The sequence below is a fragment of the Palaemon carinicauda genome, chromosome 6 (assembly GCF_036898095.1).
Source record: "Palaemon carinicauda isolate YSFRI2023 chromosome 6, ASM3689809v2, whole genome shotgun sequence".
In the NCBI taxonomy this organism is placed as follows: Eukaryota; Metazoa; Arthropoda; class Malacostraca; order Decapoda; family Palaemonidae; genus Palaemon; species Palaemon carinicauda.
Window position 1 is genome coordinate 7,360,616 of NC_090730.1, and position 23,883 is coordinate 7,384,498.

Genomic DNA, 23,883 nt, shown 5'->3' on the forward strand with positions numbered 1-23,883 from the left:
TTACAAGCAAAAATAGACTTACCTGCAGAGACTGTTTAATGAGAAGTGCTACTTCACTATTTTCAGGATCCTTTTCACGACCGATTAAGAAGTAAACACGACCACTTGTGTTCTTGAGGACTGATGCTGCAAACACTTGAGTAACTCCCACCAGACTTTTCCCATCAACTTCGATTATCTAAGTAATAAGAAAGAAAAGTATCATAAATCAATTCCCTTAAAAAATATCATAAAATAAAATAAAATTATAAACCTGTGACCTAGATAAATTGATGGGAAAATAAGTACATATGTATACTGTAATATCAATCATTAAAATCCTCATATAAAAGGAATACAGTAGTGCGATGATCTAGTTAAGAAATTGGGAGAGAAATATCTCTTAAATTTGTTAACAATGAAGTACACAATAGCATACAATATTTATGATGTACAAGTCCTAAAATTATTGCTCATCGTAAGATATCCAATACATCCACTTGCAAAGAAATAGATATTCTGAAATTATTCTCCTGTCTGAACTCAAAGACCACTATCTCACCCTGCAATAAAGGGATTTTGACGAAGGAAAAATCTATTTCTGGGAAGAGACCTGTGACGCCCGGTGAAAGAAGTCCTTCTTTACACTTTTCTAATATAAATCTTCCAAATATACTAGAGAAAGATAAAAGCATGGAATGCAGAGGTTACTACCCTCGCGCGAGCACCTTGTGGGTGTCGTGTATACAACAGGGGCCTGTGAAAACCACTATTCACAGGCTGTCTTCCATTTAGATAATTCCTCCATCAAAGGGAAGGGCCGTAACAGGCCCTAGAGAACACAGTTGGCCCACGTCACCGACACCTACCACGCGCCCTCTAGGTCATCCTGGAGGGTGCATCAGAGATAATCAAAATCTTCTGGTATAATACAATTATAATCCTACCTGATCATTCACTTGTATCCTGCCATCTCGCTCAGTAGCACCACCAACAGTGATGGTCTTGACAAATATACCAAGCTTTTCAACACCAGCATCAGCACCAACACCCATTCCAATGATGCTCAGGCCAAGTCCACCTTCACCTGTTGAAATAATTCATGAAATATGACATCTAGGTTGAGCAACTACAGTATTCCTTTATGAATAAAACAGTATATTTCTCAGATTTTTTAAGCTAAATGACTACTGCTCCTTTACTCAGCATAAACAATCATACTAATTAAGTTTCCTAAACATGAAATTAATGAAAGTAAACTGTCTATACTATAACCATCTTATTTACACATTTATTCAATAGTCCATCCATATACCAAGGCACTTCCCCCAATTTTGGGGGGTAGCCGACACCAACAATGAAACAAAACAAAAAGGGGACCTCTACTCTCTATGTTCCTTCAGCCTAATCAGGGACTCAACCGAGTTCAGCTGGTACTGCTAGGGTGCCACAGCCCAACCTCCCACATTTCCACCACAGATGAAGCTTCATAATGCTGACTCCCCTACTGCTGCTACCTCCGCGGTCATCTAAGGCACCGGAGGAAGCAGCAGGGCCTACTGGAACTGCGTCACAATCACTCGCCATTCATTCCTATTTCTAGCACGCTCTCTTGCCTCTCTCACATCTATCCTCCTATCACCCAGAGCTTTCTTCACACCATCCATCCACCCAAACCTTGGCCTTCCTCTTGTACTTCTCCCATCAACTCTTGCATTCATCACCTTCTTTAGCAGACAACCATTTTCCATTCTCTCAACATGGCCAAACCACCTCAACACATTCATATCCACTCTAGCCGCTAACTCATTTCTTACACCCGTTCTCTCCCTCACCACTTCGTTCCTAACCCTATCTACTCGAGATACACCAGCCATACTCCTTAGACACTTCATCTCAAACACATTCAATTTCTGTCTCTCCATCACTTTCATTCCCCACGACTCCGATCCAATAGTATATTCAATAGTATTCAATAGTATAAAAATTAAATTTTCATCAACTGAAAAATGTCTGAAATAAATATGGAAATATTTACCTTGCTTTATGAATATTAAGGTATACTGTTAAAGAAAATAACCAGACGGTACAGGCTAACATTTCATAAAGTAAATTCATGTACCTAAATATGGATGTACTACAGTACCTTACAGTACATATTATAGTGATAAATTAATTCCGTTTTCTGGAATATTTCATCAGCTACTGACCACCATATGTCAGTTTACCTCAGTTATTAGTGAGCTTCCGAACAATAATCTTACCCAGTTTACAATATATAGCTTTTATAAGTACCCAAATGGTCTTGATACTAATATCTTGACAATCTGTCCATGTATCTCTCAACTCTGGTCATAAACTCCTTTACACCATATTCAACTTTGACTAAGGTAAACTTTTTTTTGCAATGAAAATCATGCAGGCTTTATTTCCCCAAGTTGATAGAGCAAAAGAGGCCTTCTCCACATAGGTATTGTTTATTACTCTTTTACTCTTAATATGAGGAAAATAGACATTGGTGATCTATTCTATGGCGAGAAAGAAAATACATTACAGCATACTGTATGTTGTATATAAATTAAGTTAGTTTCGTAGATTCTACTTCCCATGATTTATAGCTGATATAGAAGATATTCTGTCTTTTCTATCATAAATAAAAATAGATTTATTCATTAGATTAAATTTACTGAATTTCAGCCAAATGGTTCAGCGTTGGAACCAAAAAGACCATTCAGTGCCTAAGTACAACTGCAGGAAATTCCACAAATGTAATACTGTATGCAGAAAGACTAGAGATTGGAGAACATGAAAGAAAAAAGCACAATAAGGTTAAAATGTGGGTGAAGGAATGCTACAAAGGCCATTTAATAATGCCCACATTGCAATGCAATTAGTTCCAGGTACAAATATCTATAACAGGTCCAGAAATCTGAATTTCCACAGCCAACATTTGCTACAAAGTACTGTAGTCTCTTCAACATAGATAAAATCTATTTAGATTTCTAATGCCCTTTTCACTTACTTTCTGTTTATTCCTTTGTTAGTTTTGCTACAAAACGTCAACATAAGTAGGTCAACATGACATTGTTCAGCATAAAAATTTGCCCTCGACAAAAAGTCATGAGCCTGACAATGATTTTCAGGGCAGAATCACCATTGAATTAGGAATACTAATTTGGTGGCAATATTGGTACGTATTTGGAATACATACATGAACAAATACAATGTTTGTGTATGTATAGGTGTGTAAATAAGTAAATAAATAAATAAATATACAGTATATATATATATATATATATATATATATATATATATATATATATATATATATATATATATATAAAATATATATAAATATATATACTGTATATATATATATATATATATATATATATATATATATATATATATATATATATATATATATATATATATATATATATATATATATATATATACTGTACAGTATATATATATGCCATTAAGTATCTGTTAAATTACAATCTGTGGGTTCTGAGATTTGAAAAATTTCCTTAGCACATACAGTACACCATACCATCATTTTGAGCTACGGATTGAGGGTCTACTGTACCTGGTGCTAGGTTGGAAGAGAAATAAGCTTGAAAGATGAACATTTAGTATATAAATTGAAAGATGAACATTTTGTGTATAAGTTCAATTTCTAAGTTATTGTACAAAATTGTAATCTGTCGCTTGCCTCCGACACTCATGAGAGATGTTTAAACCTTTGGCAGCAGCATAAAACAACGAACTATGTTGAGAGAATCAGCTCGTGCCTTATTAGTCACAGGGAACATGATGAAAATTTTACAACCTATTTGATGGTCTTCTTAATATGCCTTTATGTGCTGAAAAGAGGCTTTCAAAAACAGACTTTATGAAAATATCCATTATAAATTGCATACTTCTGTGCAAGAACTCCATAGTACTGTCATAGGAACTTTTCCTTATCCAATTGTAAAGGGAAAAAGAACCCATTTTATTTATTCAGACTACCAGCAATTCAGCTGTTTTAAAATTTTGCTATTCTCACAGGGTTTTTCTTTTTACATCATGCCAGTCATTTATTTCATATTCATCCTTGCATCTTTGTTGCAGATTCACCTTGTTTTGTGCAAGACACTGGCTCTTGCTGTTAAGCAGCCAGTAATCTTTGCATCATCATTAAACATATTATATGGCATTGGCATCCCTCGACATTAAGTTGCCCTTATTTTTCTCTCCATTCATGTACATATTTTGCCAAATGTAGTGCCCATCTTCAATCTTTTTTTGCAATTAAGCTTTTATGAGCTCATCATATTATAAAGTTACCTTTCTGTCTCAGTTTTTTAGTTCTTGGCATATTTTTACAGAAGCCGATTCCTTTTATAATGTCTATAGTGAAGTACTTTCTATGACATTATATCAATCAGTCTACTCTTTGTGGAATTTAAAGTGCGATTTTCCTTTCTAGTGTTCCTCTGTGTTTGAAAATTTGGTGTATAGTGTGTTTAACTATACCTTAACATATTTTTGTGGATGCAGGAAATAAAGATAGTTGTAGTTCTTCAAATACCCATCGCCAATGCCCGTGTAGGGGTCAACAATGCAGTCCTAAACAAACTTATCCAGTGTATAAATATGCGCATAAAGACCAATGGCCCCTTTCCCTAGGGGAGCACCTTGAAACATGATTACCCTAAGTATCACAGGATGCCTTCTCTAATCCTTTGTCTTGCCGCCATACTGTGACTTTCAAGACATAAATATCTTCTAAAAACTAACTGTGGCTGCAATAAACCTCTTCTGCACAACTCTATTTGTAGGAAGCTAAAATTACTTTTGATTCCTCTCTTTTTTTATAACTGTTCATTTTCCTTTGGGAGCCTTTTACTTCTGTTCTATCTCACTTCTCCATGATCATTCCTCCTACCATACTTCCATCCACCTTCTCCCATGATCTTGCCATCCATGTCTAAATTTTTGTAGTCATTAGACCTCCTGTGGGCTACTGATCCTTCCTTTTAAGATTAATTCAAGCAGAAAGTTTACTATGTGTTGCACTCTTCTATCCAAGTAAAGTTATACCCTATCTGCTATCAGTAATTCAGAATACTGTGTTAATTTTGGCATTGACTTTTGTGGCTTCCATTCCCAAGGTGTGTGTGAAGTTTCATCTTTCTCTAATATGGATCTTAAATTTTGTAACAGGGGCAAGTCTTTGTCTCCAGAACCATTGAGTCATGACACTAGCTTCAGAACCATTTCCCAACGTCTCTCAATCTCTGATCAAACCCAAATGTTCTCAGTTTTTTTGTGTGTAACAGGTCTCTCTCTTCGAGGTATGTTTAGAACTCATGTCCTAGTTGCATGAGTTAATATGGATAAATTATACAGGATTGCTCTCCTTTTGCATAAGCTACACTATCTACTAGACTTATCACCCATTGGCTTTCAGCTGTTTGAGTTCAGGACCTCTCAGTCTCTTCTCTCACTGTTTTCCCTTGGTTACCGGCCAGAACAGGACCACTTCTCACAGCTCAGAGGTAGGGCCCATGTACACCTTCATCTTTCTTGGCCTTAAAATTTAAAATTGTACTGGCAGGCAAAGTCACAATACTTCAAGAATTATCTACAAGCTATTCATAAGTTTTTCATTGTGTAGTCACTAGGGTCAACTGTCATAATGGGCCAAGCTTTATCAGATGGGAGGGATTATGATTATTCATTCTCATCCTCTTTGTAATAAGCATCCCACATCTTAGATGCATGGCAAAACAAGGTATATGTGCCTAGTGATCATTATGCATCAGGGACTTTCCTTTCATCTACAAGACGCATCCTGTTTCTTTAATTACACTCCCAGAATACCATGAGTGGATACAAATTTTTCCTTAAAGGTTCTATATAACCATTTCTGGAGAGAGAGAGGGCTTTGAATTCATATTTTCTTTTTTTCTAAATCCCCTCCATTGCTTGTCCTTGTTCTTACTCATAAATTATAACTGGGTTGGTATTTAGCAAGCAAAGTCTTTTTAACATGAATTTATGCCATGTTCATGAATGACATCTTTACTACCACCAGCAGAGCAGATGAAGAAAAAAAAGTGAGGAGATTTCCTAAAAACAAATTCAACACCAAGATTTTCCATTGTACCCTGCATATAAAAGACCCTTTCCTTATGTTCTTTGTCACCAAAATACCAAACCAGTATAGCATATCTGTCATAAAAAAGGAACACATGAAGTCACTTGCCTTAATGCAAGAAGATAATGCCAAGATTCCTACTAAAGGTTTGTCATTGGGTCTTCTCACCCTGTAGTACCAAGAAGTCTGCATGTACAGAAATGAATGCACTGGACAGATGGTGACTATTATTCTCCAAGAAACATGGTAGGGAATGAGGAAAGAATTAAAATGGACGAGTACCACAAACATGACGAGAACACTGCAGAGATCAACAGCAAACCGGAACAAATTACTACCACAAAACTGATGCTGGGATGATCTAGATAAAGGAAGCAGATGCCCTTGAGAGGATTATCACCAATGGGGCAACACAAAAAAATTAAAGGTTCTGTTCAGTAGACACTAACAACGAAAGTTACTATTCGGTGGAACAAACCTTCTACCTTCAGAGATTTAGTTATAAGGTTAATAATACGTGAGATTGTGATCATACTGACTTAACTTCATTAACCACCCCTCTTTCAAGTTAATACATTTGGTAACATTAACATCCTGCATAAGTTTACACATAGCAGAATATACCGATGGAATTAAAAGTTTCATGCACTCTGGATATTGCATTGAAATTCATTTAAGTAAATACCCAAAAGGAGTCTCTTTCTGGAAATCATAACCATCCTCTATACTTGACTGGAAATCCCCAAAAGATGTTATTCATAAACTTCATAAGGGTTAATAGTCTGATCCTTTGAACCTACTCTCATCTGGACCAATGGGATCTTCCAAAGAACCATTGAATTTAGTCTTTTAAAAGATCTCGTAACCTCAAACAATTAAATTCCATCCATCATACGGCTAGTAGAGCTGCACGTATAGCAAACTCATATAAAATGACATTGTTAAATGGAATCTTTAAAAAAAAGTAACATAATAGAACTACAAACTAACAAGGATGAGAAGAAGATTTAGTGACAAAAATTATATGATAATATAGGTGTACCTATGCATCATTCCTCTTTGTAAGGGTAGAAGAGACTCTTTAGCTATGGTAAGCAGGTCTTCTAGGAGAAGGACACTCCAAAATCAAACCATTGTTCTCTAATCTTAGGGAGTGCCATAGCCTCTGTACCATGGTTTTCCACTGTCTTGGGTTAGAGTTCTTTTGCTTGAGGATACACTTGGGCACACTGTTCTTATTTCTCTTCCTCTTGTTTTGTTTAAGTTTTTATAGTTTATAAAGTGATATTTATTTTAATGTTGTTGCTCTTCTTAGAATATTTCATCATTCCTTGCTCCCTTTCCTCACTAAGCTATTTCCCCAGTTGGAGCCCCTGGGCTTATAGCATCCTGCTTTTCCAACTAGGGTTGTAGCTTAGCAAATAGTAATAATAATAATAATCAGGTATCATTATTCCTGCCAATAGATGGTATTCTAGCACCACCACGAGGAGGAGGGGATATAGAGAAGGGAGAGAGATCTTAGCTGTATTTTTCTTTATAGGTTGGGAAGCATTGGCTTTGAGGATATTAGCACAATGACTCTCAGGTAAGTTTCATTGAAATATTTCTAAAATACAGAATAGCAGAAGACAGTAACAAGGAAACTACATAACACTGAAAACTTATGTCAGCAAATTATTGCCGAATTGCAATGATATTCAATCATAGTTATACAGTACTTCAATAAAATGTAAATGCCCCATGCGCAAGAGCATAATTGTCCAATGATCCATTCCTTATGCTATCATTATTTCAATGATTCCCCAAACGAACTTATCATAAAAAATATTTCTTTTTAATACCCTATAAAGTCAGCATAACAAAAAGATAAATCTTTTCTTGTTAATATTGAAGGTGTTATTGAACTGGTGTCTTCTGTTCTATCAATGTATTCCTCTTTCTTAAAGAGATTAAAAAGAGCACACTAAAAAATACCCAGTGTGATAATGTTTATGTTCAAGTTATAAAAGAATTAGACCCTGTGTCCTTAGATAGAGAAAGTTAAGCTACTGTATATATTGTAAATGCTGGCAGTATCTGGAAGCTCATACTGTCAGCCTAGGTAATTTTAGCTTTGTTTTTTTATTTTATGGAGAACATACCAAATATTGGAGCCTGTTGAGCATTACTTTCCCAAAATATGACGAAAGAAAAATGGAGTGAAAATTTAATTTTTTGAAGTTGTTAATGAAAAGATTAATTTTTTTTACATTAATAAAGATTCCCCACAAAGTAAGTGCTATTGTCAAATGATTCTATAATATATTACTGTATATAATTTCATCAGCCTCTATAGGCCTGACAAAGGTGGTCCTTGGTTTCAATGTTTGCTATCAAGCAATGAAAAACCTGAACCAAAAGTTTGACTTTGGACTGTTTTATATATTTTTAAATCGAATAACTATCAAACAATGCAATAAATATTTATCGATGCAAAATGAATAAAATTTAAGATAAGAATGAATATTTCCTTAAAAATCATCTTGGCATAAGACCCAACCGCTTCTTTTAAAACTTTAATAGTTAGGTTTCTATTTTAACCCGTTCTCTTTACTTGTTACCTTTTCTGATAAAGTTAGTTTACTTTTCAATAAAATTTCTTAACTTGGAGTATTATTAGAAGTATTACTAACACAAAAATCACTCCACTATAGTGTCAAATACTGTACTGTTGAAAAAATTAATCATAAATATAATGGTTACATTGTGATGAAAAAATTCTGAATAAGATATTTCTAGTGCTAACCTTACAATGTACACTGGCATGGAATCTAGCAGAGCATACCTTTACATCTTAAAAAATATTCAATTATGCATAAGGCTGAGATTAATCAAGAGATAAATAAAAAATTTCATAGCTTTGCACTGCACTACTATCAACGCTTACTATTTTTAGCCTGAAGCACTTTGTTCACTTACTCATAAGCGCTCCAAAGCCCAAATCAATTTTTTTTTCATTCATAAAAAATACTTGTAGTACAAACAGTGGATATTAGCTCAGTAATACTTAATTTACTTACAGTACATATTCAATAAATTAAGCATATAAAACCATAGCAATTTAATAAACTCTAGATCTTTGGCTGTGTGATTTCACCTCATTGTTTTTTAAAGTTTAAAATTCTAAGCTACAAACATAATTACTCCCTTCAATACATTAGAGAGGTTAGAAACAAAACAAAAATACAGTTTGGAGTTACTAAGCAAATAAGCATTCTTACAATTACATAAGCAAAAACCAAAAACATGCATATACTTTGCCAAACATTATTTAGAGTATGGGGAGAAACACTGAATACAAAGCAATCTACAATACAATTGAAAAAATTATATATATCTTTTAAAATTATGTAATACTGTAAAGTGCTGAGAAGGGGAGAGAGAGAGAGAGAGAGAGAGAGAGAGAGAGAGAGAGAGAGAGAGAGAGAGAGAGAGAGAGAGAGAGAGAGATAATAGTGTATTAACCCTTGATATCATATAAAAATTGTGCAGCAGTACAAATTTTTGTATACTGTACCAGTGTGTATTAGAATCAATTCTACCAAAACTCTTATACCATTAAGTAAGATTTATTTAAATAGCTACAGGTTGGTGGAAGATGTACCTTCCAAAAACAAATTACAATAAGTTTTCAAACAAGGCCCATGAAAAATATACTATGTAGGTGAAGTGTATACTCTACTGTACTAAAACTTTGTAATCACCAATATTTTGATTCCTGGAAATATTGGTTTATTCACGATCTCCGTAAATTACCTTTGCCTGGTGTCAGAGAGTAAGAGTTCTAATTTCCACATAGTAGAGTTAAAATAGTTTTAAAGAGACATGCATAAATAAGAGAGTCATTATTACTTGCTCGGTAATCTTTATTACTAGTGCATTAAAAAAGGAGAGAAAATAAATCTATACATTTACTTACAGAATTTGCTTAGTGAACCCCAAACTTAAATCTACACACTAGACACTGGGATGAAATAACACAGCCAACATATCCATTCCATTCATATTTAATCATCAATTATTGAAGGAATACATAATGAATAAGTTAATAACAGATATTGTAGGAGTCAAGAACTGTAAGCTGGTTTCACATACTGGTAACTAAATTTTCAACTTCTACATACAATTACAGAAATTAAGTTATTTTCAGTAAACATATTTTGGTACTCAAATTTTGGTACAGTAAAGAAATTCATGTACTGTAACATATTTTATATACCTGCAGTGCCACAAGCCATAAAAAAATTTCATCCGTATACAATTAACATTTGCTTATTATTCTTAAAGATTTGTATTACACTCTTGCCTTGACATAGTCACCTATCAAAAGAGAGAGAGAGAGAGAGAGAGAGAGAGAGAGAGAGAGAGAGAGAGAGAAAACCAGGCAATTAAATACCCTTCTTGTTTCTCTATCAGCATGCAAATAAGATAGGCTATTCTGTATAGGCTTTGATTAAAATTTTCAGCAAAGGCCTTTTTCTTCTTATCTAGAGCTTTAAACAATGCAAACCTCTAAAACAGCTTCTTTAGAAGCCCAGGGTGCATATGTATATGAACAGGATCAAAAAAATAAAATCCTGTATTAAGAGCCCGACAGGAATAAAGACCTTACTGGGTTAGGTAAACTTTTGATTTGGCAGATGTGATTATTAAAAACTTATAAGCAGCAATTTCTGCAAACACATATTTTGAACTGCCTAGTGAAAGCTGAATGCAATTTAAATCGGCAATACACGCCAAATATTCTAAGGAATGATAATAGCAGCAGAGCAGCAAACATGGAATAACAATAAAAATACCATTTGCTACGTGAACCTAAAAGATTAGATTGCTACTAGATGTAAACAAATCTTAAATATAGAAAAATGTAAATAGATTCCTTAATATATAAGAAACGAAAAAAGTAAATGCATTTTAATAAGGCTAAATTTGATCCCTCATGGACAAGGGTCATGAATATGTTAACAGAGTTTTCCCATAACCACCATGCATTTAAAAAATAACATGCATTACAAAATATTCATAAGGATTTTGTATTAAAATTACCTTTAGATTTTAGAGACAATGAAGCCTAATATATAAGAAATGAAGAAAGTAAATGCATCTTAATATGGCTAAATTTGATCCCTCATGGACAAGGGTTATGAATATTTTAACAAACAGAGTTTTCCCAAAACCAGCATGCATTTAAAAATAACATGCATTACAAAATACACATAAGAATTTTATATTGAAATTACCTTTAGATTTTTTAGACACTGAAGCCCGAGGGCTCCGGGTTCAAATTATGAAATTCTACACCAAGTTTATATAGACAGATGGGATCTCATGAGCGTAACGAGAAAATCCCTGAAGCAATAATCGTGAAGATTTACCTTTAATGATTTCGACAGGGAAGAGGTCCATTTTCTCCACCCTTTTCTCCAGTTCATACTCGGCGCTAGCTGCAACAGGGTCCACTTCATCATTCTTTCTGTCATATTCTGTTACCGAGTATGTGCTAAATACCTGTTAGGAAGAGAATGCATTAATTTCTGGAACTTTATGATTTGGGGGGTATAGTAAATCTGAAAGCGTACAGACGAAGGAAGTTTGGAAATGTGTTATTTTATAGTGTGAAAGTTCACAAATATTTTAACAAAAACTAAATTTGAACAAAAAACGAAAGTGATTTTGATTAACTTTGATTCCCTTTATTACTCATCATTCCAATTCTTTCAACTATAGTGATGTGAATAAAATACCATGCTGAATAATCAATAGGAAAGAATTAGCTGATCTGAAATCAAAACCTCAAAGCAAATGTTAAATTCATGTAACAAGATCATGGAAACACAAACTAACAACTTGTATTGTATTATTTCTGTGCAACACACATCCATTAAAACAATCAGTGGTATAGACAGCCTTTTCATAACCATGATGTATAAAAAAAAAAATTCTGAGGATATAACTTCCTTGCTTTAATCTTTTTTTATTACGCTAAGGGAAGATCATAAAACATTTATCTGTATAACAGCAAGGGTACCATTATCTAGTTTTTTAGCATTTAAATTAGTCTTCAATGTTAAACTACTATAACAGCAAAACTTTGAATGACACTCAATAGATTGTTGTTCAGAAAAGCATTTTGACAATAACTGCTTCTATCCCTCTGCTACCAAGCTTTGAGTTCTCGATAAATCATATCCCTATTGCTATCACTTTTTCCTATTTCTTTAGGACCCACCTTTTCCACTGCATCTACATGAAAACATTAAGCAGAATACAAGAAACTAGACAAAAATAAATATAAATTACTTCCTTTGCTAATCTTGTTATATCTCACGACAATTTTTTTTTGAGTGAAATTACTGATAAGCACATCTTTATTTTAGGGTAAATACTCTTGTGTTTTCTCCACATAGCCATAACTACGTCATAACTGACCGATTAACAATTATCTGGCATCACGACACCTTCTCTTTTTGCCCCCCCCCCCCCCCCCCCAACCTATCTCTAACCAGGGATATTATGAACCTTAATCACCAAATCTAACAATCTATAAATAAAGTACAAATAATATACAATATGCTACAATTGACAAAGTATTTTACTATCTATCTATTTACCAAGGCATTCCCGCTAATATTTTGGGGTAGCCGACATCAAACAAAGGAACATAAGGAGACCTTTCCTCTCTCTGCTCCTCCCAACCTGACGAGGGATTCAGCCGAGTTTGGATGGTACTGCTAGGGTGCCAAAGCCCACCCTCCCCTGTTATCCAACACAAATGAAGTTTCATATGACAAATCCCCTATTGCTGCTACCTCAGCGGTCACCCGAAGGAAGCAGCAGGGCCTACAAAAACTGCGTCACAATCGCTCGCCATTCACTCCTATTTCTAGCAAATATAATATAATAAATCACCTTACCAGTGCAGTACTATACTGTACCTGAATGGGGTCCTTTGAAAAAGAGAGCTTTGTGTGAGGATGAAAAGGCAGTGTAGGATCATTGTCCTCTTCATCGTCATCTTCGGGTAAACCAGGAACTTCCACCCAGAAATGGCCATCCTCTAAGTAATGGACTCCATCTTCAACCAACACCTGGAATTCAAATACCAAATGAATAGACTGGCATTGAAAAATTAAACCTATTTAAAAGTAAAAACTTTCAGTCAGTAAATGTTTTTATGTTGAACAGGCTGACATAAGTCTTTATATAGTTTATACTGTATATGAAATATCTGTTTTAATGTTGTTGGTGTTTCGAAATATTTTATTTCAATTGTTCATTACTTCTTATATCGTTTATCTATTTCCTTATTTCCTTTCCTCACAGAGCTATTTTTCCCTGTTAGAGCACTTAGTCTTATAGCATCTAGCTTTTCTAACTAGGGTTGTAACTTAGTGATATTGTAATAATTGTAATAATAATAATAGACTGTAAGTACATTATGAGTCATACAAGACTATTTATTGAAAACTTTTGCAAAACACTAAAATCATAACAACACTGCCCTTTAAGTTGTGATAAGCATTAGCGAGGCACTCCTTTTGAAAATGATCAAAACAAGCGATTGTGGCACCCATTTTAAAAATGATTAATGTACATTCCAATAACACTGAAAAAGTGAATAAAAACCACATTATGATTCAAAGAAAACGAAATTACACTAACCTCTTTAACTCTGGATACTTGGCCGATGTCTCCAGCTTCCTCGGAGGAATCTGCCTCAGAGGGCTCGTCTTCAGGACTGAGAGGGGAGGCTAACGTCTGGTCAAAATGCGATGCCACCCTTGTGTCGAACTCATCCTCATTAGGACCAAAATGAGGAGGAATGGGAGGGGTTATGTCTGCATAATGAGGTGGAACAACAGGAGGTATGTCATAATGAGGTGGCAGTGAGGCGAGCCCCTCGCCACCATGGTGGGGCGGAATTGGGGGTGGAGGGGGTGGCAGAGTTTTGGTGGGGTCCTCATTCGGTGGGGACAATAGAAGAACCACTTCCTGAGCCTCTTCGTCAGACAGAATGCTCTGACTCTCCCTGGAAAGGTAAGTTCTTATGTAACACTACAGAAAATCCAATGGAATTAAGTTACACAATTGTCACAAAGTATCAAATCATTTTTTTTTCTGAATTACTATTAGAAATTTACTTAAAACGGTTTTAGTAGAGAGTATTTAAAAGAACATTGAGCATATAACATTCCAAATTATAGAATAAAGTTTTATAAATAATTTCATAGAAATCAGACCTCAATCAATCAATGTATTGTACAGTATTCAATGTTAAAATACTTATGCTATCAAAAACTATACATAAATTCTTATCCTGTCTAATCTAATATATATATATATATATATATATATATATATATATATATATATATATATATATATATATATATACAATATATATATATATATATATATATATATATATATATATATATATATATATATATCTATATATATATCTATATGTGTATATATATATATATATATATATATATATATATATATATATATATATCTGTATATATATATATATATATATATATATATATATATATATATATATATATATCTATATATCTATATATATATCTATATATATATATATATATATATATATATATATATATATATATATATATATATATATATAATTTTTAATAAATAAAGCAAAATAACAATTAGTTCAACTTCCAGTCTTTTCCTTGGACTATACTAAATATGAGAAGATCCTTCTCTAAGCAACAGTTAGAACTGTTTTTAATATATTAGCTGGGCAGTGATTAGATGTTTAAGCAAAATGAGAGATAAAAATGGTTTATTTTGACTAAATTATATGAAAACTATCAGATAAACACCTCTAAGTATTAAAAATATCCAAAATCGAAAAATGTGAAAAAAACATCGGTCTACATTAAAATTATAGAAGCAGTTCTCAATGAATTAATAAAGATGGTATACAAGACATTAACTTACCGAACTTTTTTGCCTTCCACAATGCTGGTAGGTTTCATACACAAGCACAACCATGCAGGAAGAATAAAAAAAAAAAAAGCAAAGGGTTAGTGGCCAAGCAGCTATTTGCTCTCTATAGTCAATTCTTTTTAGTGAGGCAGATTGGCACCAACTCGCAGGGGTGCCCCTTTCGCTCTGAAAAGTGTCCTGATCGATGATTGGTTGGACAAGATAATTCTAACCAATCAGAGAGCAGGAAACTTTTCCGAGCTAAAAGGGCACCGTAACAAGTCTGTGCAAATGCGCCTCATTAAAAAAAATTGAGTATAATTCATCGCATGACTGACAGAAAGGGGGAATGAATGTCAAAGGAAATCTATATAAGTCAACATGCTGCTACAATGAGAGAAAAGTAACTGATTTAAGTCTCACTCAAGCTACTATATAAGGGATGCACTAGCCAGTCATTAGTTGACTGTTAACAGGGAAATAAAGGTTGGGGGAAGATTAGAACTATTTTCTAATATATTGCAAGTATTATTTTTAATAGCATATGGTCTTTCATTGTCTTGGGGTAGAGTTCTCTTGCTTGAGGGTACACTTGGGCACAATATTCTATCTTATTCATCTTCCTATTTTTTTATAAGTTTTATAGTTTGTGAAAAATCTATTTTAATGTTCCTGTTCTTTAAATATTTTATTTTAATTATTAATTACTTTTCTTGTAGTTCCTTATTTCCTTTCCTCACTGGGCTATTTTCCTTGTTGGAGCCCTCGGGCTTATAGCATCCTGCTTTTCCAACTAGGGATGTAGCTTAGCAATTGATAATAATAATAATAATAATAATAATAATAATTATTATTATTATTATTATTATTATTATTATTATTATTATTATTACTATTATTATATGAATTGATAATGGATTCATAAGGCTGATTCCTAAGATCGAAAGCCTAAGTCTTATTGCCTACTGAAACCTGCATTATATCCAGATATAGATTATGAAGACAAATTACTTAATTCTAATTTATTACTTCTCCTGTAGTTTATTATTTCCTTATTTCCTTTCTTCACTGGGCTATTTTCCCTTTTGGGCCCCTTGGCCTTATAAGTACCCTGTTTTTCTAACTAGAGTTGTGGCTCAGCTAGTAATAATAAATAATAATCAAATAGATATATCAAAATAATGAAAGTTCACCCAAGTACAGCATTGAAAAACCAATGAAATTAACAGGACGCAACGTAAAATCCAAGTCTGCAAAACACATTTAAAAATTATTTTATAGTTACATGTTAAAGATTGAATAAGAAACGGAAAGCAAATTTAACCTTTGAGGAGTTATAACATTCGCAAGACCTTTCAAGAAAAAGCTGGAGTTTCTGTTTCTGGTCGCTTCTATTTCTAAAAAAAAAAATATAAGTTTTTCATAGTTCCTCAAATATATGTCTTCATTTAAATTAATTCAATTAAATAATATTGCAACTGTAATCTAATTAAAAGATCTCAAAGAGGCGTAATTGACCTCTGAAACTGGGTATTTATGATAAACCCTATGCAGTACTATAGGCCTACTTTCACAATAACCCTATACGGTACTATAGGTCTACTGTCACAATAACCCCATAAACAGTACTATAGCCCTACTGTCACAATGACTCTATAGGCCTACTGTCACAATTTCCCTATACGGTACTATAGGCCTACTGTCACAATAACCCCATCTACAGTACTATAGGCCTACTGTCAAAATTTCCCTATACGGTACTATAGGTCTACTGTCACAATAACCCCATATACAGTACTATAGGCCTACTGTCACAATGACCCTATGGGCCAACTGTCACAATTTCCCTCTACGGTACTATAGGTCTACTGTCACCGTAACCCTATATAATACCATAGGCCTACTATCACAATAACCTTATACGGTACTATAGGACTACTGGTCACGGTAACCCTATATACAGTACTATTATTTTTATAGGCCTACTGTCACAATAACCCTATACAACACTATAATCCTACTGTCACAATAATTAACACATCAAATGAAACTTTATTCTCTCTTCTGTTGTATATATATTTCAAAGTCGTCACCAACTTCGCTCATCATTATAATGAACTAAATCTATTGAAAAATTTAAATCTGAAAAAACCCTGCAAGATATTGAAGATTAATAAGGGGCTTGGCTGATATTAATGATAAAAGAAATGGTTCGTTCAAGTCAACAAGATTATCAGAACTGTCAAAATATATTCTCTAATATGTCAAAGATTATATCACTTATGTTAAAATGTTTTTGGCCAACGATAATACTGGCAAGGCTGATAGGTCATGCAAAATAATGAAGATGCAATTAATATGCTATGAATAATCCTACAATTCAGTTCATCAGATTCTGAGGTGAAAACTTTTGAATGGTTAAATAACTCGAAATGTCAAATCTACCAATTTACAATTTCTCCAAATCAAAATCTTGATTAATGATCAGTATGTTTTACCTTGAAGCATTTACTGGAAAAAAAATTTTACTATGAAGAAAAAAATATTCAAATCCTCATACAAGTTTTCACCTATAGAACCAGTAATTTATGGATAAAAATATTCTGTAAAAAAAATGGAAATTAAAATAAAACTTAATCCATTTAAAGAGAATTATTATCAAGAATCCTTTAAGAGAAAACAATCATGCACAAAGTTGAAATATATTATGATGAATGAGTTTGGATCTAACAATCGTTAATGAAAAAAATATCTAGTAATTATATGGGGGATTAATGGAAATATACTAAGTTCAAATTATATACTGTTACATTATCAAAGCCTACAAAAAAAAAGAAAAAAAATGCGTGCTATATGCCATTTAACTTACACATTTCTGAAAATCTGAATTAGACAAATACATCAAAATTAATAATAATAATAATAATAATAATAATAATAATAATAATAATAATAATAATAATAATAATAACACATTAAAATAACAATAATAATGATAATCAAGGCAAAAACAAGACAAATTAACTACTACGTTAATACAAACTAAATATCTACTCTACATTACTCTTGACAAAGGATGCAAAACTACATTCGAACCGTAGCATGAACATCAACATCAACATCAACATCAACATCAACATCAACATCAACATCATCTCCGGTCGTTGAAACATCCGGGCACTCACGATTACACCCACCAAATAATGATCTACTTCCGATGTCTGGTGACTGGTCCTCCCTAGAGCCGCCATATTTCTTTTGGCGAAGGTTGCTTAGATTCTACTGTGGATTGTCGTATATTGACTATAATAGTCAGTCATGTCAGTCAGATATTGACTATAGTCAGTCATGTCAGTCAGATATTGACTATAGTCAGTCATGTCAGTCAGATATTGACTATAATAGTCAGTCAGATATTGACTATAGTCAGTCATGTCAGTCAGATATTGACTATAGTCAGTCATGTCAGTCAGATATTGACTATAGTCAGTCATGTCAGTCAGATATTGACTATAGTCAGTCATGTCAGTCAGATATTGACTATAGTCAGTCATGTCAGTCAGATATTGACTATAGTCAGTCATGTCAGTCAGATATTGACTATAGTCAGTCATGTCAGTCAGATTTTGACTATAGTCAGTCATGTCAGTCAGATATTGACTATAATAGTCAGTCAGATATTGACTATAGTCAGTCATGTCAGTCAGATATTGACTATAATAGTCAGTCAGATATTGACTATAGTCAGTCATGTCAGTCAGATATTGACTATAGTCAGTCATGTCAGTCAGATATTGACTATAGTCAGTCATGTCAGTCAGATATTGACTATAATAGTCAGTCATGTCAGTCAGATGTTGACTAAAATACTGTATGTCTGATAGTCCACCTTTTAAAATGTCTAAAATAGTTTAAAAATCTTCAGTATTCACGTGGAAGATAAAGTTCTGTTTGGGTCAAACGGCTATGAAAATAAGAGAGAGAGAGAGAGAGAGAGAGAGAGAGAGAGAGAGAGAGAGAGAGAGAGAGAGAGAGAGAGAGAGAGAGAGAGAGTGTGTTTAAGTACTAAGTACACTTACAGAGCTTTATACCGTAGTCTGGATGACTTCATTATATCCTCCTAAACGCAATGTCGTCAATTTAAAGCAAAAATTAATTAAATTACTTCCTATATCAAAATAAAATTTAAAAATTTCTCTTGAGTGACCTGTCTAGATTCATTGTACTTTAACATCATGTCTGTACAGTAAATATGAAGTATATTGATCCAGACAAAAAATCTCTCGTGACATTATGTCTATAAATGTGAAATCTGTTGATCCATACAAAAATCTATTGTAACAATGTCTAGGTGTGAAGTCTATTGTTACTGACAAAATAATAAAAAATAAAACGTGTAATATTATGTCGGTAAATGTTAGGTCTCTTGGCCCAGACAAAAAATCTCTTGTAATATTATGTCTGTAGATGTGAAATCTATTAGTACAGACAAAATAAAAAATCTCTTATAACATTGTCTGTAAATGTTAAGTATGTTGGTCCACACACACACACAAAAATTTCTCTTATAACATTATGTCTGTAAATGTCAAGTCTCTTGGTCAAAAAAAAAAAAAAAAAAAAAAAAAAAAAAAAAAAAAAATAAATAAATAAATAAATAAATAAATAAATAAATAAAATAAAATAAAAAATAAAAAATAAAACTTGTAACAAGTCGCAGAGTTTGGTTTGATATCAGGACGTTAAACTTTACAGTAAAAACTCTACAGTATTTAAACTCAGCCTGTGAAATATATGTAATAGCAAGATACAAACCTAATATATGTTTTCCGGCAGAAACAAACCTTTCTATTGAGCTACAGAGTTACAAGAAAACCCACTGTAAGTCTGTAACTGTTCCGCTACATGTAGAACCAACGCCATAAGGCCTAGACAAGTCATTATCTGATCTTACGATGTAGTATTTACTTAAACTTGACCACCTACTTGGCACTGAGCAAACGATCGGCCTCATCAGCGGTCATGACCTCTGGATCGACCGCATGAGGGGGTATGGGCGGAGGCAAAGGCTCCGGATCCGTGTCATGGCTCTCCGAGTCTGGAACGATGCCCTCGACGGTGACCGGTGTTGTGCAGAACTGTGGGGGGACACACAAGAGCATTTCAAAATCAAGGTTCAGGAGCGTGGTTTGAGGTGTGCTGTAGAGCATTTGAGGGGCAAGATAGAGTATGTTTCTGAGATGCAAGATAAGAGAATATTATGTTTTGAATTATGCTGTAGAGCATTTGAGATGCAATATAGAGTACATTTTGTTTTAATTATGCTGTAGAGCATTTGAGAGGCAAGATAGAGTATGTTTCTGAGATGCAAGATAAGAGAATATTATGTTTTGAATTATGCTGTAGAGCATTTGAGATGCAATATAGAGTACATATTGTTTTAATTATGCTGTAGAGCATTTGAGGGGCAAGATAGAGTATGTTTCTGGGATGCAAGATAGAGTATATTATGTTTTGAATTATGCTGTAGAGCATTTGAGATGCAATATAGAGTATATTTTGTTTTTAATTATGCTGTAGAGCATTTGAGAGGCAAGATAGAGTATGTTTCTGAGATGCAAGATAGAGTATATTATGTTTTGAATTATGCTGTAGAGCATTTGAGATGCAATATAGAGTATAATTTGTTTTCAATTATGCTGTAGAACATTTGAGAGGCAAGATAGAGTATAAGAGTATATTATGTATTCGAGATGCAATATAGAGCATGTTTTCAATAACGCTGTAGAGGATTTGAGATGGAATATAGAGTACATGTTTTGAATCATGTAGAGAATTTGAGATGGAATATAGAGCATGTTATGTTTTGAATTAGGCTGTAGAGCATATTTTGAGATGCAAGTTGGAGTAGGCTAAGTGTTTTTGAGTTGCTAGATAGAGCGTTTGTTATGTTTTAAATTATGCTGCAGAGCATCTGAGATGCAAGATAGAGTATATTATGTTTTGAACTACCCTGTAGGGCATTTGAGAAGCAAGATAGAGAATATCAAATAAACTCAAGTTATGCAGTGTTGTGAAGTGTGATATGCAAAATATTTAAGAATGTATACGATAAACTGATTTTGTAGGTCCTGTAGTGTAGTGAGACTGAAACATAAGAGCAATGGAAATTTTTGTATAAAGAAAAGGCTTTGAGAAATTTGAGTGTCAATGCAATATAGTATAAAAAAAAAAAAAAAAAAAAAAAAAAAAGAGGATAAACAAAATGTAGAAGAGAATTAGCTCATAAAAGAATGATAAAAATTGTAAAATATAGAATATACACTGATTTCAAATTAAAAGTACTATCAATTATATATCAAAACACTAAATAATTATAACAAAATAAAATAATCGTACAATATCAAGCTATGCAATCTTACAAAAAGCTTAGCCTAAAATGGAAAATACATTTAAGAGGAGTCACAAACCATAAAATCAACATTGTAATAATAGAAAAAAAAATAAAAGACAAAAGATACTCAAGAGAAATACTATTTCATATCTTTGATAAAAAAAAAATAATATTAAAAAGTTTATAAACTCAATTGAAAACGTCAAGTAACCTTTTGAAAACGAGCCATCAACGGGAAAAAAAGTTAAACTCAAAGGCAGTTTTTTTTCTATTGACAATGTTATTCATTGCGACAGAAAGTGTAAAAATCTAATCTTAAGTAAAGCCTTTCTTGGTATGGGTCAGGTTAGGTCCACTTCGTGGGCTTGGAAGCAGTTTCTTTCGTGGTGAACCCACCTTTCTTTCCTAGTGAATTCACCTTTCTTATTCGTAGTGAGCCCACCCTTTTCTTTCGTAGTGGACCCACCTTTCTTTCCTAGTGAATTCACCTTTCTTATTCGTAGTGAGCCCACCCTTTTCTTTCGTGGTGAACCCACCTTTCTTTCCTAGTGAATTCACCTTTCTTATTCGTAGTGAGCCCACCCTTTTCTTTCGTAGTGGACCCACCTTTCTTTCCTAGTGAATTCACCTTTCTTATTCGTAGTGAGCCCACCCTTTTCTTTCGTGGTGAACCCACCTTTCTTTCCTAGTGAATTCACCTTTCTTATTCGTAGTGAGCCCACCCTTTTCTTTCGTGGTGAACCCACCTTTCTTTCCTAGTGAATTCACCTTTCTTATTCGTAGTGAGCCCACCCTTTTCTTTCGTGGTGAACCCACCTTTCTTTCCTAGTGAATTCACCTTTCTTATTCGTAGTGAACCCACCCTTTTCTTTCGTAGTGAATCCACCTTTCTTATTCGTAGTGAACCCACATTTCTTTCGTAGTGAATCCACCTTTCTTATTCGTAGTGAGGCCACCCTTTTCATTCGTAGTGAACCCACCTTTCTTATTCGTAGTGAGCCCACCCTTTTCATTCGTAGTGAACCCACCTTTCTTAGTCGTAGTGAGCCCACCCTTTTCTTTCGTAGTGAACCCACCTTTCTTATTCGTAGTGAGCCCACCCTTTTCTTTCGTAGTGAACCCACCTTTCTTATTCGTAGTGAGCCCACCCTTTTCTTTCGTAGTGAACCCACCTTTCTTATTCGTAGTGAGCCCACCCTTTTCTTTCGTAGTGAACCCACCTTTCTTATTCGTGGTGAACCCACTTTTCTTTCGTAGTGAACCCACCTTTCTTATTCGTAGTGAGCCCACCCTTTTCATTCGTAGTGAACCCACCTTTCTTATTCGTAGTGAGCCCACCCTTTTCTTTCGTAGTGAACCCACCTTTCTTATTCGTAGTGAGCCCACCCTTTTCTTTCGTAGTGAACCCACCTTTCTTATTCGTGGTGAACCCACTTTTCTTTCGTAGTGAACCCACCTTTCTTATTCGTAGTGAGCCCACCCTTTTCATTCGTAGTGAACCCACCTTTCTTATTCGTAGTGAACCCACCCTTTTCATTCGTAGTGAACCCACCTTTCTTATTCGTGGTAAACCCATCTTTCTCTTAGTGGACCCACTTTTCTCTCTCGTAGTGAACCAACCTTTGTCATTTGCATTGAACACACCTTTCTTTCGTCGTGAACCCACCTTTTTTATTCGTAATGAACCCACCCGTCTCTTCCGTGGAGAACTCACCCCCCATTTATAACATCTGAAAACGTGCACTGTTCCTTTCGTAAGAATTTCTATTGTAATGAAATATATATATATATATATATATATATATATATATATATATATATATATATATATATATATATATATATGATAAATTTTGCACATTTTTACGTGTTTTTCATATTCAAATAAGCCATATATATTTTTGATACATTAATGTCTGGATTCTCTTAACGACCTCGGGATCAGAGCCCCAGGCGAAATCACACAAAGACAAGAGCTTGCCGACCAGGGTTCGATTCCCGTCCGGAGCCAAGCTCTTGTCTTTGTGTGATTTCGCCTGGGGCTCTGATCCCGAGGTCGTTAAGAAAATCCAGACATTAATGTATCAAAAATATATATGGCTTATTTGAATATATATATATATATATATATATATATATATATATATATATATATATATATATATATATATATATATATATATATATATATATATATATATATATATATAGAGAGAGAGAGAGAGAGAGAGAGAGAGAGAGAGAGAGAGAGAGAGAGAGAGAGAGAGAGAGATCACTAGTTCTACACTCGCAGAACACTACATCCCACAAGCCTTACGATGTAGAAGATCCCGCACATGTTATAGGACCCATC

General features: G+C 33.8%; 1 protein-coding gene across 1 annotated transcript in view; it reads right to left on the reverse strand.

Moving 5' to 3' along the window:
• The window catches only part of LOC137642411 (uncharacterized), a 620,767-nt gene that overhangs the window by 70,033 nt on the left and 526,851 nt on the right, over positions 1 to 23,883 (reverse strand). Inside the window, 7 exon segments of the mRNA XM_068374954.1 lie at positions 23 to 178; positions 927 to 1,066; positions 11,548 to 11,680; positions 13,108 to 13,260; positions 13,835 to 14,201; positions 15,149 to 15,172; positions 20,123 to 20,274. Coding sequence (XP_068231055.1) covers positions 23 to 178; positions 927 to 1,066; positions 11,548 to 11,680; positions 13,108 to 13,260; positions 13,835 to 14,201; positions 15,149 to 15,172; positions 20,123 to 20,274 — 1,125 coding nt within the window.